Raw genomic sequence first — 18,844 nt, 5'->3', positions numbered from 1 at the left:
GCTGAAACGCTGACAACAACGCTTCTCCGTTCCCAGCAAACATTACGCGCCAACAGATATCACCAAGGGTCCAAGGCTTCTTGAAGATGTTTATGCAGTTAATGGTTACCGGATGGACGATGTCACAAGATCTTTTTGCTTGCTTCTTCACCCAAGGTCCCACTGTGTAGCTCAGGCTACAATGCTCCTACCTCAGCTTCCCATGGGTTGGAATACAGATGTGCACTATCATGCCTGGCTATCTGATTGGGTTTAAAGACAGTGCTATCAGCGTGGTGTGTACTCTCCTCACGGCTTCTGTTACCGGCTCACTCCGAGGAGGCAAGTCGCCATGTTCTGAGCTGCCCTAGGGAGACATCCACCTGGCAGGTACCTTTTCTTTACTGATCAGCAGCCGGTGAAGAGCTGGGTCCTATGGACAATGCCCGAGCGAGCCTTCTCTGCGGGAGCCTCCAGATGCGCTACCGGCCTCATCAGCAGAGAACAGCATTTGAGACCTCGGCTCCCAGGACTTCATTAAGCTACACCTAGATGCTATTGCACAGAACCTGAGAGGCTGAACACACCATTCTTCAGGCCATATTGAATTTTTAGATTAAGGCCCTTCATCACATGGTGTTCCCATTTCCTTCCCATTGCTTTGATAAAAAAATACTCTGGCCAAGAGCAACTCGGGGAGGAAAGGGTTTATTTGGCTTACACTTCTGGGTCAGAATCCATCACTGAGGGAAGTCGGGGCAGGGGCTGAAGTGAGAAATTTGAAGATAAGAAACACGAAGGATGCTCTTTGCTGGCTTTCTGACGCATGCTCAGTTGGCTTTCTTATACAGCCCATGGCCACTTGTCTAGTACGTAGCGCCACCCAGGGTGAACAATTAATAATGAAGACAATTCCTCACAAGCATTCACATAGACCAACCCAATCTAGGCAATTGCCCAGTAGAGGTTTTCCGCTCAGATGACTCTAGGTTGTTTGTGTCAAGTTAACAATCAAGGCCAGCTAGAACACACAGCAATATGTTACCAATATGATAGGTTTGGGATGACTGGCCATGCCCTCTATGCTAGTACCTGAAAGCGGTGAGTGTTTATCTTGCGGCTGGTGAGATACCATAATCAAGGCAGGCAGGAACAGCTGGCTTCAAATGGACAGATGTTAGCTGTTCCCTCACTGTCTATATCTTGTGAACACTGGCCCATTCCCACCTTCTCAGCCTCCATTAACATATCAGCTGCCAAGGGCAAATAGAATAGACACTTGAAGAGAGGGGACAGGACCGGAGTCTACCATAGATGTCCTCTGAAAGACGCCACCCAGCAGAGGATCAAAGCAGATGCTGAGACTCACAGCCAAACTTTGGCAGAGCGCAGGGAGACTTAGGGAAGAGTTGGAGGATAGAAGGAACTGAAGGGGAACAGGAGTTCCACAAGCAGAATAACAGAGCCAACAAATCTGGGCCCAGGGTGGGGGGGCGGTGTCTACAGAGACTGATACACCAACCAAGGATCATGCATGGAGAGGACATAGACCCCCTGCTCAGTTGATAGGCAGGTCAGTCTCTATGTGGGTCCCATATTATGGGGAGCAGGGGCTGTCTCTGACATGGACTGTGTTGCTTGCTTGTTGATCACCTCCCCCTGGTAGGGCAGCGTTGCCAGGCCACAGAGGGCGAGGATGCAGGCAGTCCTGATGAAATCTGATAGGCTGGGGTCAGATGGTAGGGGAAGAGGGCTTCCCTTTTCTGAGAACTAGGGAAAGAGGGTAGGGTGAAAGAGGGAGGAGATGAGGGAGGGAGCTACAGTTAGGATGTAAAGTGAATAAATTAAAAAAAATTATTTTAAAACATATTGGCTGCCTACTTCTCATGGAGCTCATAGCCCTAGGTAAGCCCCATAAGTTATGGTACCATTTGAGATGAGCATCCATCAGACCTGGATAGTTCTTTGCTTACTGCAGAATCAGCATCAGCATCAGCAGCAACAACATCAATATCAGCATCAGCATCAACATCAACATCAGGCCCCATTCTACCATCTATCCCACCCCTGGAAACCCACTTCTCTAAAGAACATGTCTAAGGAACATCTTCCTACCTTTCCTCTTCAAGCTATAGCCTCTTCTAGAGGTCATAGGGACTAGAGGGGTGAATTCAAAGGTGAAGACTATCAAGGTGCTCTCAAGTGACATCCAGTTTGCACCCTCTGCTATGTCACAGCCTGCAGGAGTCTTTTCTTGTGAGGCAGGCACATGCTTACTTACTCTGACACTTGAAATGTCTCTGGTACATGAATGTATACACAGGGGCCTCTGCAGTGACATTCAGAAAGGAGAGCCTGAACACAGTGACTCTACGCCCCTCTCTCCCAATCCTCATCTGGCTTTCTGATGGATGATGGGAGGCTTACCTCTCTACCAAACTCCACGCAAGGGTGTGGTGTGTACACTACGGCACACAAGCCTTAAGACTTCTCCTCACCAGGGTCCAGAGCTCAGAACTTCTGGCCTGGGGGAGGGGTGGTGTGACATGGCATCAGCTGCTTGCTTCTTCCTAAAGTCAGTTGGTCTCTTCTTCTCTTAAGCCTCAACCATATGCTGCCCACCTCCCCAAGCTCAGCTTTCTCTAGCTGGGGCTTGTGGCTGGAGTGCAGTTTCCCATGAGGCAGATTCTTGGCACTTGAAACCTCGTATCTCCTCTTGTCTATAGCTAGACACCTGTCTGCTTCCCTCCTCAGTCTAAGCATAGTGGACATGACTTTATGCTATGGATGCCCAAAGCACAACACACGTATGAACTCCTGCACGCACTTGCACACACACACACACGTGCAAGCACTCATGTGCTTATACACACCTACCTTTTGTTGGAGACAACGGGGACCCGCCAGCCCTTGATCTGGTTCAGCTCCATGTCGGAGACCTCAATCTGCAGGGGTAGCCGTGGTACCCACACTGTCATCTCCAGGGGTCTGCTCAGGTGCTGGTAGGTGAAGCTGACTACCGCATTCACCTTGCCTTTCATTTCCTTCCCATTGACAAAGACGTAGTCACATCTGTCAGAAACCTGGTCAGGAGGAGGGAGAGAAGCAGGAAGCAAGGTAGTGAGCTTTACCACAGTCCACAGTCTGGGGAACAGGTCAGCTGCCATGTTTGGGAGTCACCACTGTGAAGTAGAGCAAGAACAGGCTTTGAATGATGCACCTGCTGTCAGAGCAGATCCTGCTGTGGACTTTGCAGAGGCAACTAAGGATCTTTGACTTGCTGGATTGTTAAGTTAAGTTGTACAGGTTTATTTATTTGTTCGCTTATTTTTCTATTCATGCATCTGTGCAGGTTTGTACGCATGTGTGCATGTGGAACACCGAGGTTGATGTCAACAATTCATCCTTGTGCCATCTTCCACCTTATCCATCAAGGCAGAGTCTCTTAATCAAAGCCAGCTCTCACTTATATGGTGATTCTCACCAGGCAGCTTGTTCTGGGCATCCCTTGTATCCACCCTCCAAAACTGGAATCACAGATAGGCTGCCATGCCCTCCTGGTGTTTATGTAGGTTCTGGGATTCAAGCTCGGCCCCCATCCTCTCAAGGCAAGCACTTTGAACCCCTGTGCCATCTCTCCAGCCTCAAAGGGAGGGGTCTTGATTGATGGAGATTAGCCTAGAGTATTTGGGTTGGTCTTGGATGTGTTTAGGTGTCCTTTTGAGAGGGATATTGGTTGTTTAGGTGTCCTTTTGAGAGGGATACTGGTTGTTTAGGTGTCCTTTTGAGAGGGATACTGGTTGGTTAGGGAAAGGAAGAAGATACCGTAGCCACGAGGATAGAAGGCTGTGCTGCCATCGTGGAGATCAGGGAGGGTTAGGAATAGGAAGAGTCAGATTGGTAGCTGAAGAATCCCAGACGAATTCCCGACTCCAGGCCCTTGACCCTGAGAACTACAGGAGAATAAACATATTCTCCTAAAAGCCAGTGGGTTTGTGGTTCACTGGCTTTGGCAGAGAGCAGACCCAGAGTGGAATGGGAGGCTGGACTCTAGGACAAGAATGAGTCGCCTCACTTGTGCTTTGCTTGTTGGCACAGGGGGAAGAAGGCAGGTGTGAGGAACTTCTATACACTGGATATGATAAGGTCAGGGCTGGATGCTGATGTCACCTCAAGGATCTTCTCAGCCTCAGGACCACACAGGAGGCAGGTACTGCTATCAGCAGCATTTCACATACGACAAATCCAAGACCAAAGGACACTTACTGATGACTCTCAACACTCAAGGGTCATGTTGACGAGTAAGGGAGAGGGACTGGTGTCCCTCTGTCTTCCCTGCCCCCATCACAGGTGCCATTCACTGTCCATCTTAAAGGGTGCTAAACTTACTTTTAACACTTAAAGGGGTGTGAAAGGAAGCGGACAGAAATGAGTAGGTTGTGCAAAGATCACAAAAGGCCTTTCTAGCGGAAGGCGCTTCTCTCTGCTTTAGAGGCTGCGTGGATGCTGGGATATACAGGATGGGCTATTGTGACACTCAGCCTGGGCGGGGAGGTCGATCAATAAGTGCAAAGAGAAATGGGCACCGGGCTCCACTGAGGAGGGCTTTGTCATCCTCAATGTCTGCCGATAGCAGAAGTACTTAAATCTGATTGCCCTGTCCAGTGGGACTAGCGATGGCTGCTTTATGATAATTTGTGGCCTGGACAGAGCTTGCCTTGCTTCACGGCCCAGGGAGTCTTTAATTTAAGGCCTCTTCTCTCTTTTTCTGCTTATACTCAGGTTGACCATTTTCAGAAAATCACAGTCCTTGAAAGAGCGGAAGAGGTCGGGGCGCGGGTCAAGAAGAGAGTGAAGGAGGGAGGAAGGGAGGAAGGGGACAAGGAGAGAGATGAAGATGGAGGAGGAGGAAGGAGGGAAAAGGGAAGGAAGGAGGAAGGAGAGAAGGCCAGGGTGGAGGGAGGGAAGGAAAAACAGGATGCTGTAACAAATCGTTGGTAAGATCCATTTTTAGGGCAACGAAGCTCTTCATGTGCTTAACCCACATGGCCTTCCTGCTGAGCAGGGGACCCTTTGGAGGGAGCCTGGAGCTCATCCCAGGGGAGAGAGCCACACAGCAGGCTTCGCATTGAAAGAGGCATGGGCTGGGGTGCACTAAGCGTGGCGTTGAGTACAGAGTTACCTTCAACTTGGTTCTTTAACTCACTGTTGATTCCTTGAGGTGACAAAATACAGTGACAGGTGTTGATGCAGATGAGGAGGCCCTGCAGGGTCTGTGAGGCAGGGTTGTGGAAAGAAGGTCAGGGGACGACTTTGGAGCAGGGCTCGTCCTGTGTCTGTGGGGCAAGGGCTGCACATGGCATAGCTTGTGCCCATGGACCACGACCGAACTCACTTGTGGCTGTGTAAGACAAGCTACCGTGAATGCAGTTGGGAGCCTGAGAATCTGCCTCCGTGGCTCTGAAGATGCCCGTGCAGTGTAGTTCACATCCGGTATTCTGAGGCAGCTAAAAGAGCTGCTTGCTAATGATTTCTGGTTCTTCAGACTGTAGGGGGCTAGCCCTTCTCTCTCTCTTCTATTGAGTGGGGATGTGACCACCACAGGCTATGAACTGTGAACACCAGGGACAACACCAGTGTTGCTCTCTTCCCAGGACTCTCACTCTCCAATGAGTGGCCAACTTCACCTGTTCTCCTATAGCCGCTACCTGGCTGGTGGTGAGATGGTGGGTGATGGCACCCCAAGATCTCAGAGCTGGGGTTACACGTAGCTGCCAGCACAAGCAGGGGTCAGAGATAATACAGGCGAGAAGAGCCCTCCCTTGGGGCGAGTCACCGCAGCCATGAGTTATTTGTTACCCCACTTCATGAAGCTCACCCTGAGGGTTTACCACACAAAGGGCGCATGTTCCAAGGGTTGTATTCCTACGTCAGAACTTGCCAAATTGAACGGCATTAGTAGGCTGAGCCTGTCTGATGGAGATAGATGAAGACAGGCAAGCTCCCACAGCTCTAATTATTGAAAACTCAGAAATAGCCAAGAATGTCACTGAGGTCCTCACGGAGCAGAGGTCTCTGTCTTAAGTGACTTCACACACATCACTTCCAACCTCCAGGTTGCAGGAGGGGCCCTCCTAATACAAAGAATGGGTCAGTGGGAGGAAGTGAAGACAAACACAGGAAATACCAGACACAGGGGGAGAGCCAGAGCCAGATAGCTTTCCATCAAGGGGGGGGGTAAGGAAGGGAGGAAGTGCTTGGGTAGGATATACAGACAGTGGGCTAGCCTCAAGGGGAGGCTTTGGTGGTTGGCTCCTGGACACACACAGTCTGCTAAGCCTATGTGCTCAGGAAGGGTTTGGATACATCCCAGAGATATCAGTGGCTATGCGTCATGCATCTTTTCTACTTAGGAAACATTTCTGTGTGTGCACACATGTATGCACACGTCGGGGTGGGTGGGCGCAGAAGTCAATTTTAGCGCTGTCATTCTCAGGAATGCAGTTCACTTCCTTTGAGACAGTTGTCTTTCATTGGTCTGGGGCTCACCAATCAGGTTCAGCTTTCTGGCTAACAAGCCCCCTCTGGGGTCCTCCTGCCTCTGCCTCCCCATTACCGGTGTGCGTGGATGCACCTGGCTTGTTAATGTGGGTTTGGGGAATTGAATTTAAGTCCTTACACTTTCCAGGCAAGGACTTTACCAACTGAGCAATTTCCCAGAATTGATTTTTTTTTAAAATTAACTTTTTTACAAGTGTATTTCGTTGTGTATATTTAAGGTTTATAAAATGATACTTTGGGGTTAACATGGATTTTGGAGACATTGGATACAGGGAAGGAAAACAATGTTTCCCGGGTGACCGACACTTGTTTCTGTGGCAGGAACAGCTGGAATCTCATTTGCCAGGACTTCAAAGTCAAACCTTGACAGCTAGCATCTGTGGGACCCTCCTGAGAAGTGCGACTTCAGAGAAGTGTGACAAAGAGAACATGTGCCTTGTATCGGAAGTCACCAAGCTCGTGGCCATTATTCACAGCAGCTGTGGGTGACTGAAGCCTCCTCCTGGTCTCGCCTCCTGCTTGCTGTCTCCTGGTTCTTACCTTGCCTTAGTGTCTCTCAAGTCTTCCCTCAGGAGAAATATATATATGTATATATGAGCATCCCATCTCAGTTCTGCCTCAAGTAGCCTGCCCCATGCTCCTCGTGGCTCTGGAAGACCTCCTGTTGCTGAGCTGGCCTTCAGCTGGGAAAACATGAGTCTCAGTTCCTAGGTGGATATAGTGCTCGCCACACAGGATGCCAGAGGCACACATTGGGTCCCCTCTTTCCTCACATTCATAGCACCGGGAACTTAAACCCCACAGACTCCCTCTTTTGGGAGACGAATCAGATTCAACCATCTAGGCGAACCGACCGACTTCATCACTTCTCCTTCAAGTATGACTAACGGTTCATGTCAAATAATTTATTAACTAGCACTTTACAATGTTGGCGACTTCAAGGAATGATTGAGTAACACTCTCGAGTCCCCTCCATAATCCATTTCCAGACAGTCCCCCCTGCTCTGTGATGGAGACAAAGCTAATATTTCTGACTCTCGTGTGCATAATCCTGGCACTTATGTGAATTTAATGCTAGCTCTAAGCTCTTCTGGTTAAACGCTGGCTGGATTTAAATCTTATCTAAATATCACATCTGTGGCGAAATTTATGTTCTCGGGGTATTTTTTCTCTTTCTCCTTTTCTTTCTTTCAAATGCTACAACTATGGATAATGAACACTTATCTTCCCTCCCTCAAACTGAGCAAACAGTGTCATTCCACAGGAGGCTGACATCTGAGTCTCAGGCTGGTTCTACCCTCTTGTGATTGGTCTTTCTATTCAGTGGAAAAAAGCGATAGCGATGGCAGTAGAGGTAAGCATAGCAGCTAACATTTAAAGTTTGCTAAAGCAATATGCTGTGTGTAGCACTAAAGGCCTATTCCATCTGTTCTTCGTGGTAAATACACTAAATAATATGATTTGGATGTGAGACACCCTCCCCCCCCCCCATCACAGGCTCATGTGTTTTAGTACTTGACTACCAGCTGGTGGTGCTGTTTAAGGAGGCTGTGGAGTGCTTAGGACTGTTTCCCCCCTCCACCCCCGCCCCCACAAGCAGAAATGAGCCACTGAGAGTGGCCCTTGAAGGCAGTATCTATTTGCAGACATAGGGATGTGTATACAGTGGAAAGGCCAGATGAAAACATTGTGAGCAGGTGAATGCATATACCCCAAGAGAAGAGGTAGAGGTGAAACCAACCCTGCCATCAACTTGATGTATATACAAACATATATGTATATATGTACATATACATATATGTATATATACACACACATGTATGTATATATTATGAGTGACGGTGAGGTAAAAGATTTCTTCCTATTTAGGCCACTCACTCTACCCTGTGGTATTTTATTATAAACAGCCCCAGAAAACCATGCGGTTGACAGTCCAAATGTGCACAGTCATTTAAGCCGTCCCTAGAGACTGTTTTCCTATTTCAGAGGACAGTTACTAACTTGAATGGAGAAGAGATTATCAGGGACTCAGGGGAACTGATCTCTTGGTGGGGGTGGGGGGGCGGTCCATGCATCAGGGCCAGTGACAGCTGGCTTCAGGCATGGCTGTCTTTTTGGAGCCTTCCTAAGGTCTCGCCTGTTTTGGTTTATTTTATTCTTATGACATCCCAGTGAGAGAGCAACCATGAAAGGCATCATCATACCTAACAGGAGAGAGGCAACTGAGATGGGGCAATGTGTCTCTAGTGCACATGGTGCTCTGGTTCATTTTAAAAGCCAACTTGCCACAACCTGGGCTGGCCTGTGCACTTATCAGTGTGTGTGTGTGTGTGTGTGTGTGTGTGTGTGTGTGTGTGTGTGTGTGTGTTGGTTGTTAATTGAGATGGCACCCTGGATGTGAGTGGCGCCATTCCCTAGGCTGGGCTCTGAACTGTGTAAGAGTGAAGAAAGCTGGCTGAGTGTGAGCAGAGACAAGCAGGCAGCAAGGGCGCATTGTCTCTCTGCTATTAACTATGGATGGGACAGGATTAGTTCCTTTAAGCCCCTGCCTTGACTTTTCTGTAACAATGGGCTGTGGCCTGGAAGCATAAGCCAAATAAACCCTTTCTTCCCCTACACTGCATTTTTTAGGGAAAGCAGAAATCAAACTAGTACCCATATGGCTAAGGATGTTTTAGGATGGAGGCCTGCATATCAGGCTATTTCCTCCAGAGCCCAGCCTCATGGTGAAACCACTGGGCTCCTTTGAGGAGCGGAGGTCGAGTAAGAAAATGCACTGGGTAGAAATACTAACAAAAGAAAAAGAGAAGGAGTGGGGCCTGGGAATAAAGAGCTGGCAGAAGGGATATTACCAGAAGGCATCCTCTATCCTGAAAATATCCAAGCCCTATTCCTCTGTCTTAGTTACCAGCTATAGGCATCCTAAAGATAGCCTAGAACAGAGGGGCCCCCAAGAGCCACCTAGTGGAGTGTATCGTTCGCCCAGAATTCCCTGAGGCCAAGTAAGGCCCTTCTTGAGGGAGCATAGAGGCTTCATCTTTGTGTGTTGCATCATGTCTCTTAAGGACTACGGGGACAAGAGCTGCTCATGTCATTAGAGTCATCTTCAGCAGATACTGTTCCTCTAGAACCTCAGGCACTGGCCCAGGAGTTGATGCCATTCTCAGCAAGTTTAAGTAAGCACCTTCCCGGGGAAGGAAGAGCAACGTGCTCAGAGAACATTCTCTTTGGTCTTTGAACACATGTCCAGAGGTTGCTGTTGTTGTCCTGTGGTTATTTGCCAATCTTGGATAGAAGATGCTTTTTTTTTTTTTTTTAACAACAATTGCCTCTAGAAACTCTGCTTTAGCGCTGCTTGAGAAGACTTGGTGGCAGGCATGGTGGGAGGCTGCCTGGTACACTGTAGGATGTGAAATAGCACATTAGTCTCCACATTAGATGCCAGCAACACCCTTATCCCAGTGGGGACAACTGCAATGACTTAGATGCTGTCAAAGGACCCACAGAGTCTCCCCAGAAGTGCTATGTTCAGGGTTTTCCATCTGTTTATTTTAGCCACACAGAGGTCCTTAGCCTGGCTCTCAGGGCCATCTCTACAGCAAAACAAATTCCGAATGACTGGGCATTGGCCATGAAGCTAAGAGGGTCCTCCCACACCTGCTCTTATGGACCAATGAGCATCGTCCTAGCTAAGACACAGGGCTCAGGGTGAGCCAACTTGCCATTCACCTCCCCCATCTCCTGGTCTTCCCAGAGACTCTCTGAACCCAGAGCAAGTCCATCTTTCTTTCTCCAGTTGGGCAACTGAGACCCAGCCAAGTTAACACATACAGCGGATTGCATTTTTCAAAGACAGCCATGACCATCTTGCCCTTCACCTTACCTAACTCTCTCCTTTAAAATGTGAACTTGTGATGGCCCAGTTAAAGAGCTAAGCCCAACCCATCCTAGATTCTCAGCTGGTCTCAGAACCAGCTTAAACAACAGAACTTGATTCCACTGAGTCTGTGGTCTCGTCCTGCCTCTGTCATGATCTCTCTATCTTGCTGTCTCTCTATTTCTGTCTCTGTCTCCTCTCTATGTCTATTTCTCTGCGTCTCTGTTTTACTTTCTCTTTATGAAATGGAATGAGAACAAATCAAACCAGGTCTTGGAAAAGAGCGAGGCCCTGGGGATGGAAACTGGGAAGACCAGTGGGTGCCCTTGCCTGGGAGCTGCCTGGCCTATTTCCTCCCATGTTCATGATGCCCTCCTCACCCTCAAGAAGCACAAAGAAACTGTCATTGAGCCAATGCATATATTTTCTCTCTTACATACACATATTTGTGCGAGCAGATACCTGTGCATTAGTGTGAGCATGCATGTGGAGCCCAAAGGGTGAGGCCAGGCATCGCTGCCAATTGATCCCCCACCTTATATTTTTGAGGCAAGGTCACTCACTGAACCTGGAGAGCATCAATTCAGGTAGACTGGCCAGCCAGTGAGCTGCAGGGATCCTCCTGTTCCCACTGGGATTATAGATGTGCCCCACCATGCCTGGCTTTAACATGGCTGCTGGGGATCTAACTCAGGTCCACATGCGTGTGGAGCAAGCACTGCATTGACTGAGCCCATCTCCCTACCCCTGTGTTCTATGATTTACTCTGCTTTCTCATTCTTAAAAAGAGTTCAGTGTTTGGCATTAACTTACCGATAACCACGGCCCTTGCCTGGTTTGGTGGATCTTGCACAAGTTGGGAAGGACAGGGACAGTTCCCTGTAGAGAGAGACTGTCCCTGTGTGGCACTGCCCACCAATGTCCAGTCCTTATGAAGAATCTCACTCCTGTGGTAGGTATGTCCCCAGCCAAGTTCTGTGGCTCTGAGCAGAAAGAACTGTCTACCAAGATTTCCTCAACACACACACACACACACACACACACACACACACACACACACACACACACACCACTCTGCCTTGCTCTCATAGAGGGCACAATGATGGCCGTGGTGTGTCCTTTGCCCTGTCCTTCTCCTCCCGGCAACCAGAGGACAGGGGAAGAAGCAACAGCTTCCACGAGTCACTGAGACATGCTCATCACTCAACAAGTCAGCATGAGGCGAGCAGGCCGAGTACACAGTGTTCGTACTGGCAGGTGACCGGGAAAGGAGGACATTTATCCTCTCTATTCTCACGTGGGTGGTCACAGGTCAAAGCCTTCCTGTCAGTACCTTGCCTCTCTCATCCATCATCACACTGACCTCTCTGGGTATGTTCAGCAGAAAGCAACTTCACGACAGTCCATTCCTTAAAAGAGGCCATCAGTGTCCTCGTTCGAGCTGGCTGCATCCTATGTAACAGGAAGTGGTCCATGTTGGCTCTGTAGCAGCAGGACCTATGGGTAGAGGATGCTCAAGGCTTGACCTTGGTTGTGGATGCTTCTTATCTTTCTATGGAAGAGGAATGGGAGGTTGTCCTCTAGAGTGAATGGCTCCTGTAATGCTTTGAATAAGAATGGCCCCATAGGCGTGTGTGTGTGTGTGTGTGTGTGTGTGTGTGTGTGTGTGTGTGTGTGTATGTGTGTGCATGTGCGCACGCATGTGTCTGGTCTGAATATTTGGTTCCTAGTTAGTGGAAGTTTGGGGGTTAGAATTAGGAGGTGTGGCCTTGCTGGAGGCAGTATGTCACTGGGGGCTGGCTCTGAGGTTTCAAAAGATTCACACCACTCTCAGTGTGTCTCTCCCTGCCTCCTGGGACAGGAGCTCCATACGAAGACCAACAGATTCAACAAATCTGGGCCCAGGGGGCTGGAGGAGACAGATGCACTAAACACGGACCATGCATGGAGAGGACCTAGGCCTCCCACTCAGAGGTAGCTGATAGGCGGCTCAGTCTCCATATGGGTCCTTTATTAAGGGGAGCAGGGGCTGTCCCTGCAATAATAGACTCTGTTACCTGCACTTTGATCACTTCCCCCTGGTAGGGCAGCCTTACCAAGCCACAGAGGATGAGGATGCAGGCAGGTCCTGATGAGACTTGGTAGGCTGGGGTTCATTGGTAGAGGAGAAGGGCTCTCCCTCTCTGAAGACTAGGGAAGAGGAATGGGGGGAGGAGGGAGGGAGGGGGGGACAGGGTGGAAATGAAAGAGGGGCTATGATTGGGACATAAAGTAAATAAATTTTAAAAAAAAGATATAAAGCTCTTAGATGGTCTCTCCTCCAAGCATTTGCTCAGCCATCATGGACTCTAACCCTCTCAACCATAAACCTCAAATTAAATGCTTCCTTTCCTAAGTTGCCTTGGTCCTGTTGTTTTATCACAGTGTTAGAAAACATATGGACAGTTCCCTGCCGCTAGAGTTCTCCAGTGGTCACTCTGCCCAAGCCCATATTTAACAGTCTTGAGGACAGCTCCCGTTAACATTGGAACATGTTACGTCATCCCATGGGGGGGGGTCCTTCTTTGATTCACGCTTTAGGGGCTTCTCATGGGATGAATCTCTCTCTGCTCTTGCAGTGGTGTGGTGGACTGTACGCAATATAGAAATATTTTCTTCTCGGCATCCACTGGTTAAACTGCCCATCTATCCCACGTCCCTACTTGGTTCCTGGGTGGTCATGGGAGATGACTCAGATCCTGCAGCCTCAGAGGACACGTGTCGCTCGCTGGCCCTGCTGGAGCAGCTGTGACATCCAGCAGTAAGGTGGGAGGCTGAGCGGCTCGGATTGACTTCTCCTTGGATCCCCCCAGGTTGTATGGATGCTCAGGTTTTCTGAGCTCTCCTGTTTCCTCTGCCATGTCTGGGAATTCAGATCTTCACTTGTGGTACTTCCTGAACACCAGTGACGTTCACCCTGCTGAATGAACCTCCTCTGCCTGTTCCTGTTCACTTTTGGCTTAGTTCACCCGACCAACTTTTTTTTTTTTTAATAAGAAGCATTAACCAGAGGAAAATTAAAATTGAGCACCCACGCCTACTGCCTTACTTCTATAATTAACGTCTTGCAGTGTTTGCTTTATCACAGATCTGCCCGCCTTACAGCCCTCCATCCATCTGCTTTTATGATCTGCCTCAAAGGAAGCCACAAAACACCCACTTCATGTCCCCCTGAAGGCTCCAGACCACATGCTATTAACTGGAGTTGAACAATTATTTAAAAAAAAAAAGTGTGACCAAACAAAGCACTCCGTACTCTTACCAGGGTCAGGACACTGTTACCCCTGGGATCAGAAGAGTTAACTCCTTTCCTACAGGCACAAAAGTAAGCAAGTAAGTACCAGGAGAGACAGGGCATTGTAAGTACCAGGAGAGACAGGGCATTGCGTAGTGCCTGAGACTGAGACCCTCCAGCCCTGGTCCCACTGGGAAGGTGTTCTGGTGTCTCTCTGGCTGTGTGACTTTGAACCGCTCGCCTCTCTGCTTTGGTTCTCTGTCTGTGAAATGAGGACAGACCCCAGCTTTATCAGGCTGTTTGGAGACTCGGTGAGCGACTATGTGTGTGAAGTCCCTGGACTTTCTGAATGCAGGATTTCTTCAGGAAAGCACACGGTCTGCACTTAGGTCTCAGCTAATGAAGGTAGCGGTATGGACTGGTGACTGCTGTCAGAAGTGCACTCACCTCTCCCCTCAAGAGCCTCAGAACCCGAGTTCCATCCCCAGGACCCACAGGCTTGAAAAAAAGAGAACGATTTCTTGAGGTTACCCTCTGACCCACAGATGCGAGCTGTGGTGTGTGTGCCTCCCCTTAAATTAATAAAAATGTAATACAATAAAAAAAGACTACATTTTATGGTTGGGGGGGTTACACAACACGAGTAACTGTATTAAAGGGTTATGACATTAGAAAGGGTGAAGACCACTGTGATAGAGCCTCGTTGATAACAGTGAAACTGGCCTGTAACATGCCTGTAACAACCAAAGCGGGCAACAGAGCACACCAGCGATGACCAGGCTGGCCAGCACAATGCCTTTTCTGCTGGCTTCTAGGTGCCTCCTAGCCTCAGCTACCCAAGAGCTTTCTGGGACACTGTAGTGAACGGCTTATGTACTCCGGTTCTTGTGCAGAATTGTTGTGGTGGAAGGAAAGACAGACAGTTTCCATATGTGTATACCACTTCTGGGAGGACTCACAGACCAGGGGTGAAGGGACATGGACCAGCATCTGTAAGCCCCAAGAGCCAGAAGAGGCAGGAGGGCTCCACCTAGCGAGTGCTGTGGATTTCCATCCATCATGGTGGTGAGAAAATGAATGTTGGTTTTAGAAGAAAACCCGGTTTGTGACAAATTGTTACGGAAGCCAAAGAAAGCTGATGAACGCCTGCTACATAAGCCTTCGCTTCCAGGCTTTGGAGTCTGCATGTGACAGACCACTTGTTTGAACTGCTGCTGAGTGCTGTAAAAGGCTCGGTCCCAAGCCCAGGCAGCCATCCCGTTATCCTTGCCGTTTTTTCACAAAGGGTATCTAAATGAAAGAGCCTCCTACAAAGCGACATCACCTAGCGCTTCTGAAAGCTCCAGCTCAATCTCATCTTCTAAAGGTAAGTGAGAGCTGATTCTAGAAATTTCCTCCCTCTCAATCTCTCCACAAAAGCCTGGCTTCCTGAGTTGCCCCTGAGCTGGATAATTCTCTGCCGGTGCTGAGCAACTTGAAAGACAGCCAGCGTTCCCACATGAGGTGAGTAAACACCACCTACGTATGCATGTCAGGTGGAACTCGCTTGCCAGGTCAGTGCTGCCAGTGAGTGGTCTCCAGGGTAGCGCTGATCGCTACTGCCTCCACAGAAGCACTTATGGCTTGGCATAGGTGACAGGGTGGAGGGGGCCATGACCAGAGACATTTGTTCCATCCCTGACATGCTGGCTCCTTTTTCTCCAATAACCAAGTTACTCATTAACCTTTTTTTCATTATCATTTTTAATAAATTGAATAACTCAGTGTCTGCATAAACCAGCTAAGCTTGTGTTTTATTATCTGTAAATAAGAATTCTGGGGAGTTGGAGAGAGATGGCTCAGCAGATGAAATCATTCATATAGCTACACAGCAGCTCCCTCCAGTTGTAGGAGATCTAACATCTTAGCCTCCGTGGGCACTGCACACATGCAATGCACAGACATACATACAAGTGAAACATGCATGCACACAAAACATAAGTAAATAAACATTTAAAACTATTTCCAACATAGTGTATTTTGTAAAAAACAAAACAAAACACACAAAAAAATTAAAAAAACAAACAAACAAACCCAAAAACCGAGTTGATTGTCTGCATGCTTATTATGGCTTTGGTTCCGTTTAATTGAGACAGTAATGACCTTCATTGACCTGGAGTGATTTTGGCCTGGGTCTCATTACGAAGCCCAAATTGACCTCCCATTGGGCAATCTGCCTTGGCATCCTGAGTGCTGGGATTGTAGTCATGAGCTCTCAGGGGTTTTTTTGTTTTGTTTTGTTTTGTTTTTTGGGGGGGAGGCTGGGACATGGACCAGCCATGGCATGGCAGAGACCAGCCAAGACAGCCACTGTCTGGATTGGGACGTTTCTTTCACTGGAGATAGAATGTAAAGCGCAACCCTGCAATTTACCCAGTGAGGCAGGAGTTCTGTGTGGGAATGCCCCCTAGTCCAAGTCAACGTCACCGAAGGTTCTCACGTAGCCCAGGCTGGCTATGAACTGGCTATGTTGACAAGGATGACGCGAACATCTGACCCCGCCTTCTGCCATGACTATTGCCATGCTCCTGGTGTATCAAAGCCAGGGCTTCATGGAGGCTAGGCAGCCACTCTGTTGACCGAGGCACATCCTGGCCATTGAGGCACATCTTTAAGGTTAGCCCAGGTAAAACGGCAGAAAGTTAAACCTGCCAGTATTAATATGCACACTTCTCTACCTTTATGGCTACCTTTTCACATTCATATCTTGTCTGTGGGCATCTTTAGGTCAGCGGCATCTTCGGCCAATTAAGATGTCTCCGTGGCTGCACAACACTGGGGCTACTTCTGGCCTCCTTTTGTCTCCAGATCTTTTTCAGGTATCATGGTGTCGGCACGTCTTACCTCCTTTAACGTCTTCCCGCTCCCCAGCTGGCTGACTGCACAGAAGGAGCAATGAGTGTGGCAGCCTTGGGGGGGAGAAGCTGCTTAGGATTTGTTTTTTTTCTGTTTTCATTTAATTAGTGCAGATAACGTATCTTGCATGGGACGCCATTCAAAGCTGCAGCATCCCAGCCGGAGCGGAAGGGTTTAGCTAATTGGGAAACAAAGCTGTGCCAGCACTGGGGTGGTAAGGTTGCAGTGTGGGATAGTGACATTATAGAGTGTATGATTGATGGTAAGTATCAACTGCCCAGAATTTGCACAGGGGCTTTTATTATTTTTTTTGAAGGGTCTGATAGAAGGAACCAGTAATGGATGGCTCTGTCCATCTTGGTTCAATAAAGTTTTTTTTTTTTAATTTTTTTTGGTTCAATAAAGTTTTAACATTCCCAAAGAGCTCCTTTACTCATGATCAGCATCAGTCAGTTACGGATGAACAGCTGGTTTAACATGGTGGAAGGGATATGCCATTCATGCTAACAGACCTGCCATGGGGATGATAGGACACTTGGGGCTGGAAGGAGGATGTCACATCTCCAGGTACACTGGGCCATATCGTGGCCCACAGTCCGAGGACCACGTGAACAAAACAGTATTCAGCCCTATGACTTGTTCACTTCAGAGCAACTCTTAGAGAAAGGGCAAGGAATGGTGGACCTGCCCTGCCCATCATCTGAATTCCGAGAGAGACAGGGAATTGTGAGATTAACAAGTACATCTTCTTTGAGACCTTTCATGACACTGACCCCAGAGAATGCATTTCTTCAACTCATGCTATCTCCGTTGCCCACTCCAGAGAACCCTTTCTAGCCTGTCTTTAGGAAAGTTAGCACACTATGCAGGATGCTGTGCTCACCAAGCCTTCATTCAGCTCCTTGCCTCCTGGAATGAGCATGCCCGCCACGGCCAATGCTGATTTCCATTGTACCATCTCAGACTTAGTAACAGAGCTTCCTGCAAGTCCTTGAGGTGTCTCGAGAGCCAAATTCCCATCCGCACTATATACTAACAATAGCCAGCCAGCCAAATGCATGAGAAAAGTCTGCCATGGGAAGGTCATGGAACCAAACCACCATCTAGGATTGGTCAAATGTTGGGGACTTTAAATGGTACCTCTCCAGCTCTTCCCCAGGCTTCTGACAGGATGAAAGGAGTGGGTCACACTTCAGAGCTAAGAACAGAAGACTATATTGGGCGAAGTTATGGTGGTATTTGGTCATATGGGGGCTCGTAAGCACCCCCTGAATATGTCTGGCTGACCAAGATGCCAACATGGACTGACATGTCTCTCTCATTTTCCTATCCATCTTCTGACTGCAGTGGTCATCAGCAGCGTCACCCACAGGCAGATGAAAGATCTGGACCCCTCCCTGCCCTATGGCCTCAGAGCAGCTGTCACCTGGGCATCTGATGGAAGGTGCTAGAATCATGCCTAATGTCCCAGGTGGCCTGGGCCTGCAGGGTTTCCTGGGAGGTGGAACTTTTGTTATGTCCAGGTCAGTCCTGAATGAATTATAACAGCTGGCCGCTTCCTGCTCATCCATCTGAATTCATATGCACTGGAGGTGGGAGGGAGGAGGCAGGGAGGGAGGAAGGAGGGGTAACATCCTTGAGAGGCCTATGAGCAGCAGCCACAGGTGCTATTGGGCTGATCTACCCCAGCCAAGTGTGTCTTCAGGAAAATTCTAAGGTGTGCTCTGAATGCAACCCTGGAAGGCTCTCAGCAAGACGGAGTGTTATTATCACATTTGTTGCCCTCATGCCTTGGTTAAGTTCTCCCTAGCCCCTCATAAGCTTGTCCCTGGCTGTCACTTTCCAAAATGAAGGATCAGGACAAAAGCTGCAAAGTCAAAGCTCTCATTTTTTTTTTTAGGGGGAGGAAAATCAAGTGACAACTGTCAGAGTCTATCCTCTGAAGGAAACTGCAGTCACATTCGTGAGGTAAGCTGTGCTTACCTGCCTGTGCCCATCATGATGAGATGAGGCACCCGTGAACCGCTGATAACCCTCATAGGTGGAGGAGTGAGGGGGGGCACTGGACTGTCACCTGAGTATCCAGCCCCACTCCCAGTCATCTGTATGCAACTCTGCTCCAATTACATGTTGTGGCCTCTGTCTAGAGAAGGGTCTAGAATACATAGGGTAGGAAAGACCAGTGGAAGAGACTTTAGCTATGCAGCTATAAGGGACATCATTGTCCATCCTGAGTGGAGACTTTCCAGTGTGGCTGC

The 18,844-nt window shown here is 48.7% G+C and overlaps 1 protein-coding gene across 3 annotated transcripts in view; it reads right to left on the bottom strand.

Moving 5' to 3' along the window:
• TMEM132D (transmembrane protein 132D) overlaps positions 1–18,844 on the bottom strand; it is a 601,443-nt gene that overhangs the window by 11,316 nt on the left and 571,283 nt on the right. For all 3 annotated transcript variants that reach the window (XM_084763643.1, XM_084763641.1, XM_084763642.1), the window contains one exon: positions 2,857–3,062. In XM_084763643.1, coding sequence (XP_084619769.1) covers positions 2,857–3,062 — 206 coding nt within the window. The remainder of the gene's footprint in view (positions 1–2,856; positions 3,063–18,844) is intronic.

The sequence above is a fragment of the Acomys minous genome, assembly GCF_964271855.1.
Source record: "Acomys minous genome assembly, chromosome: 16".
NCBI lineage: Eukaryota > Metazoa > Chordata > Mammalia > Rodentia > Muridae > Acomys > Acomys minous.
The sequence above is the reverse complement of the archived record's forward strand: the minus strand, read 5'-3'. Positions and strand labels throughout refer to the sequence as shown.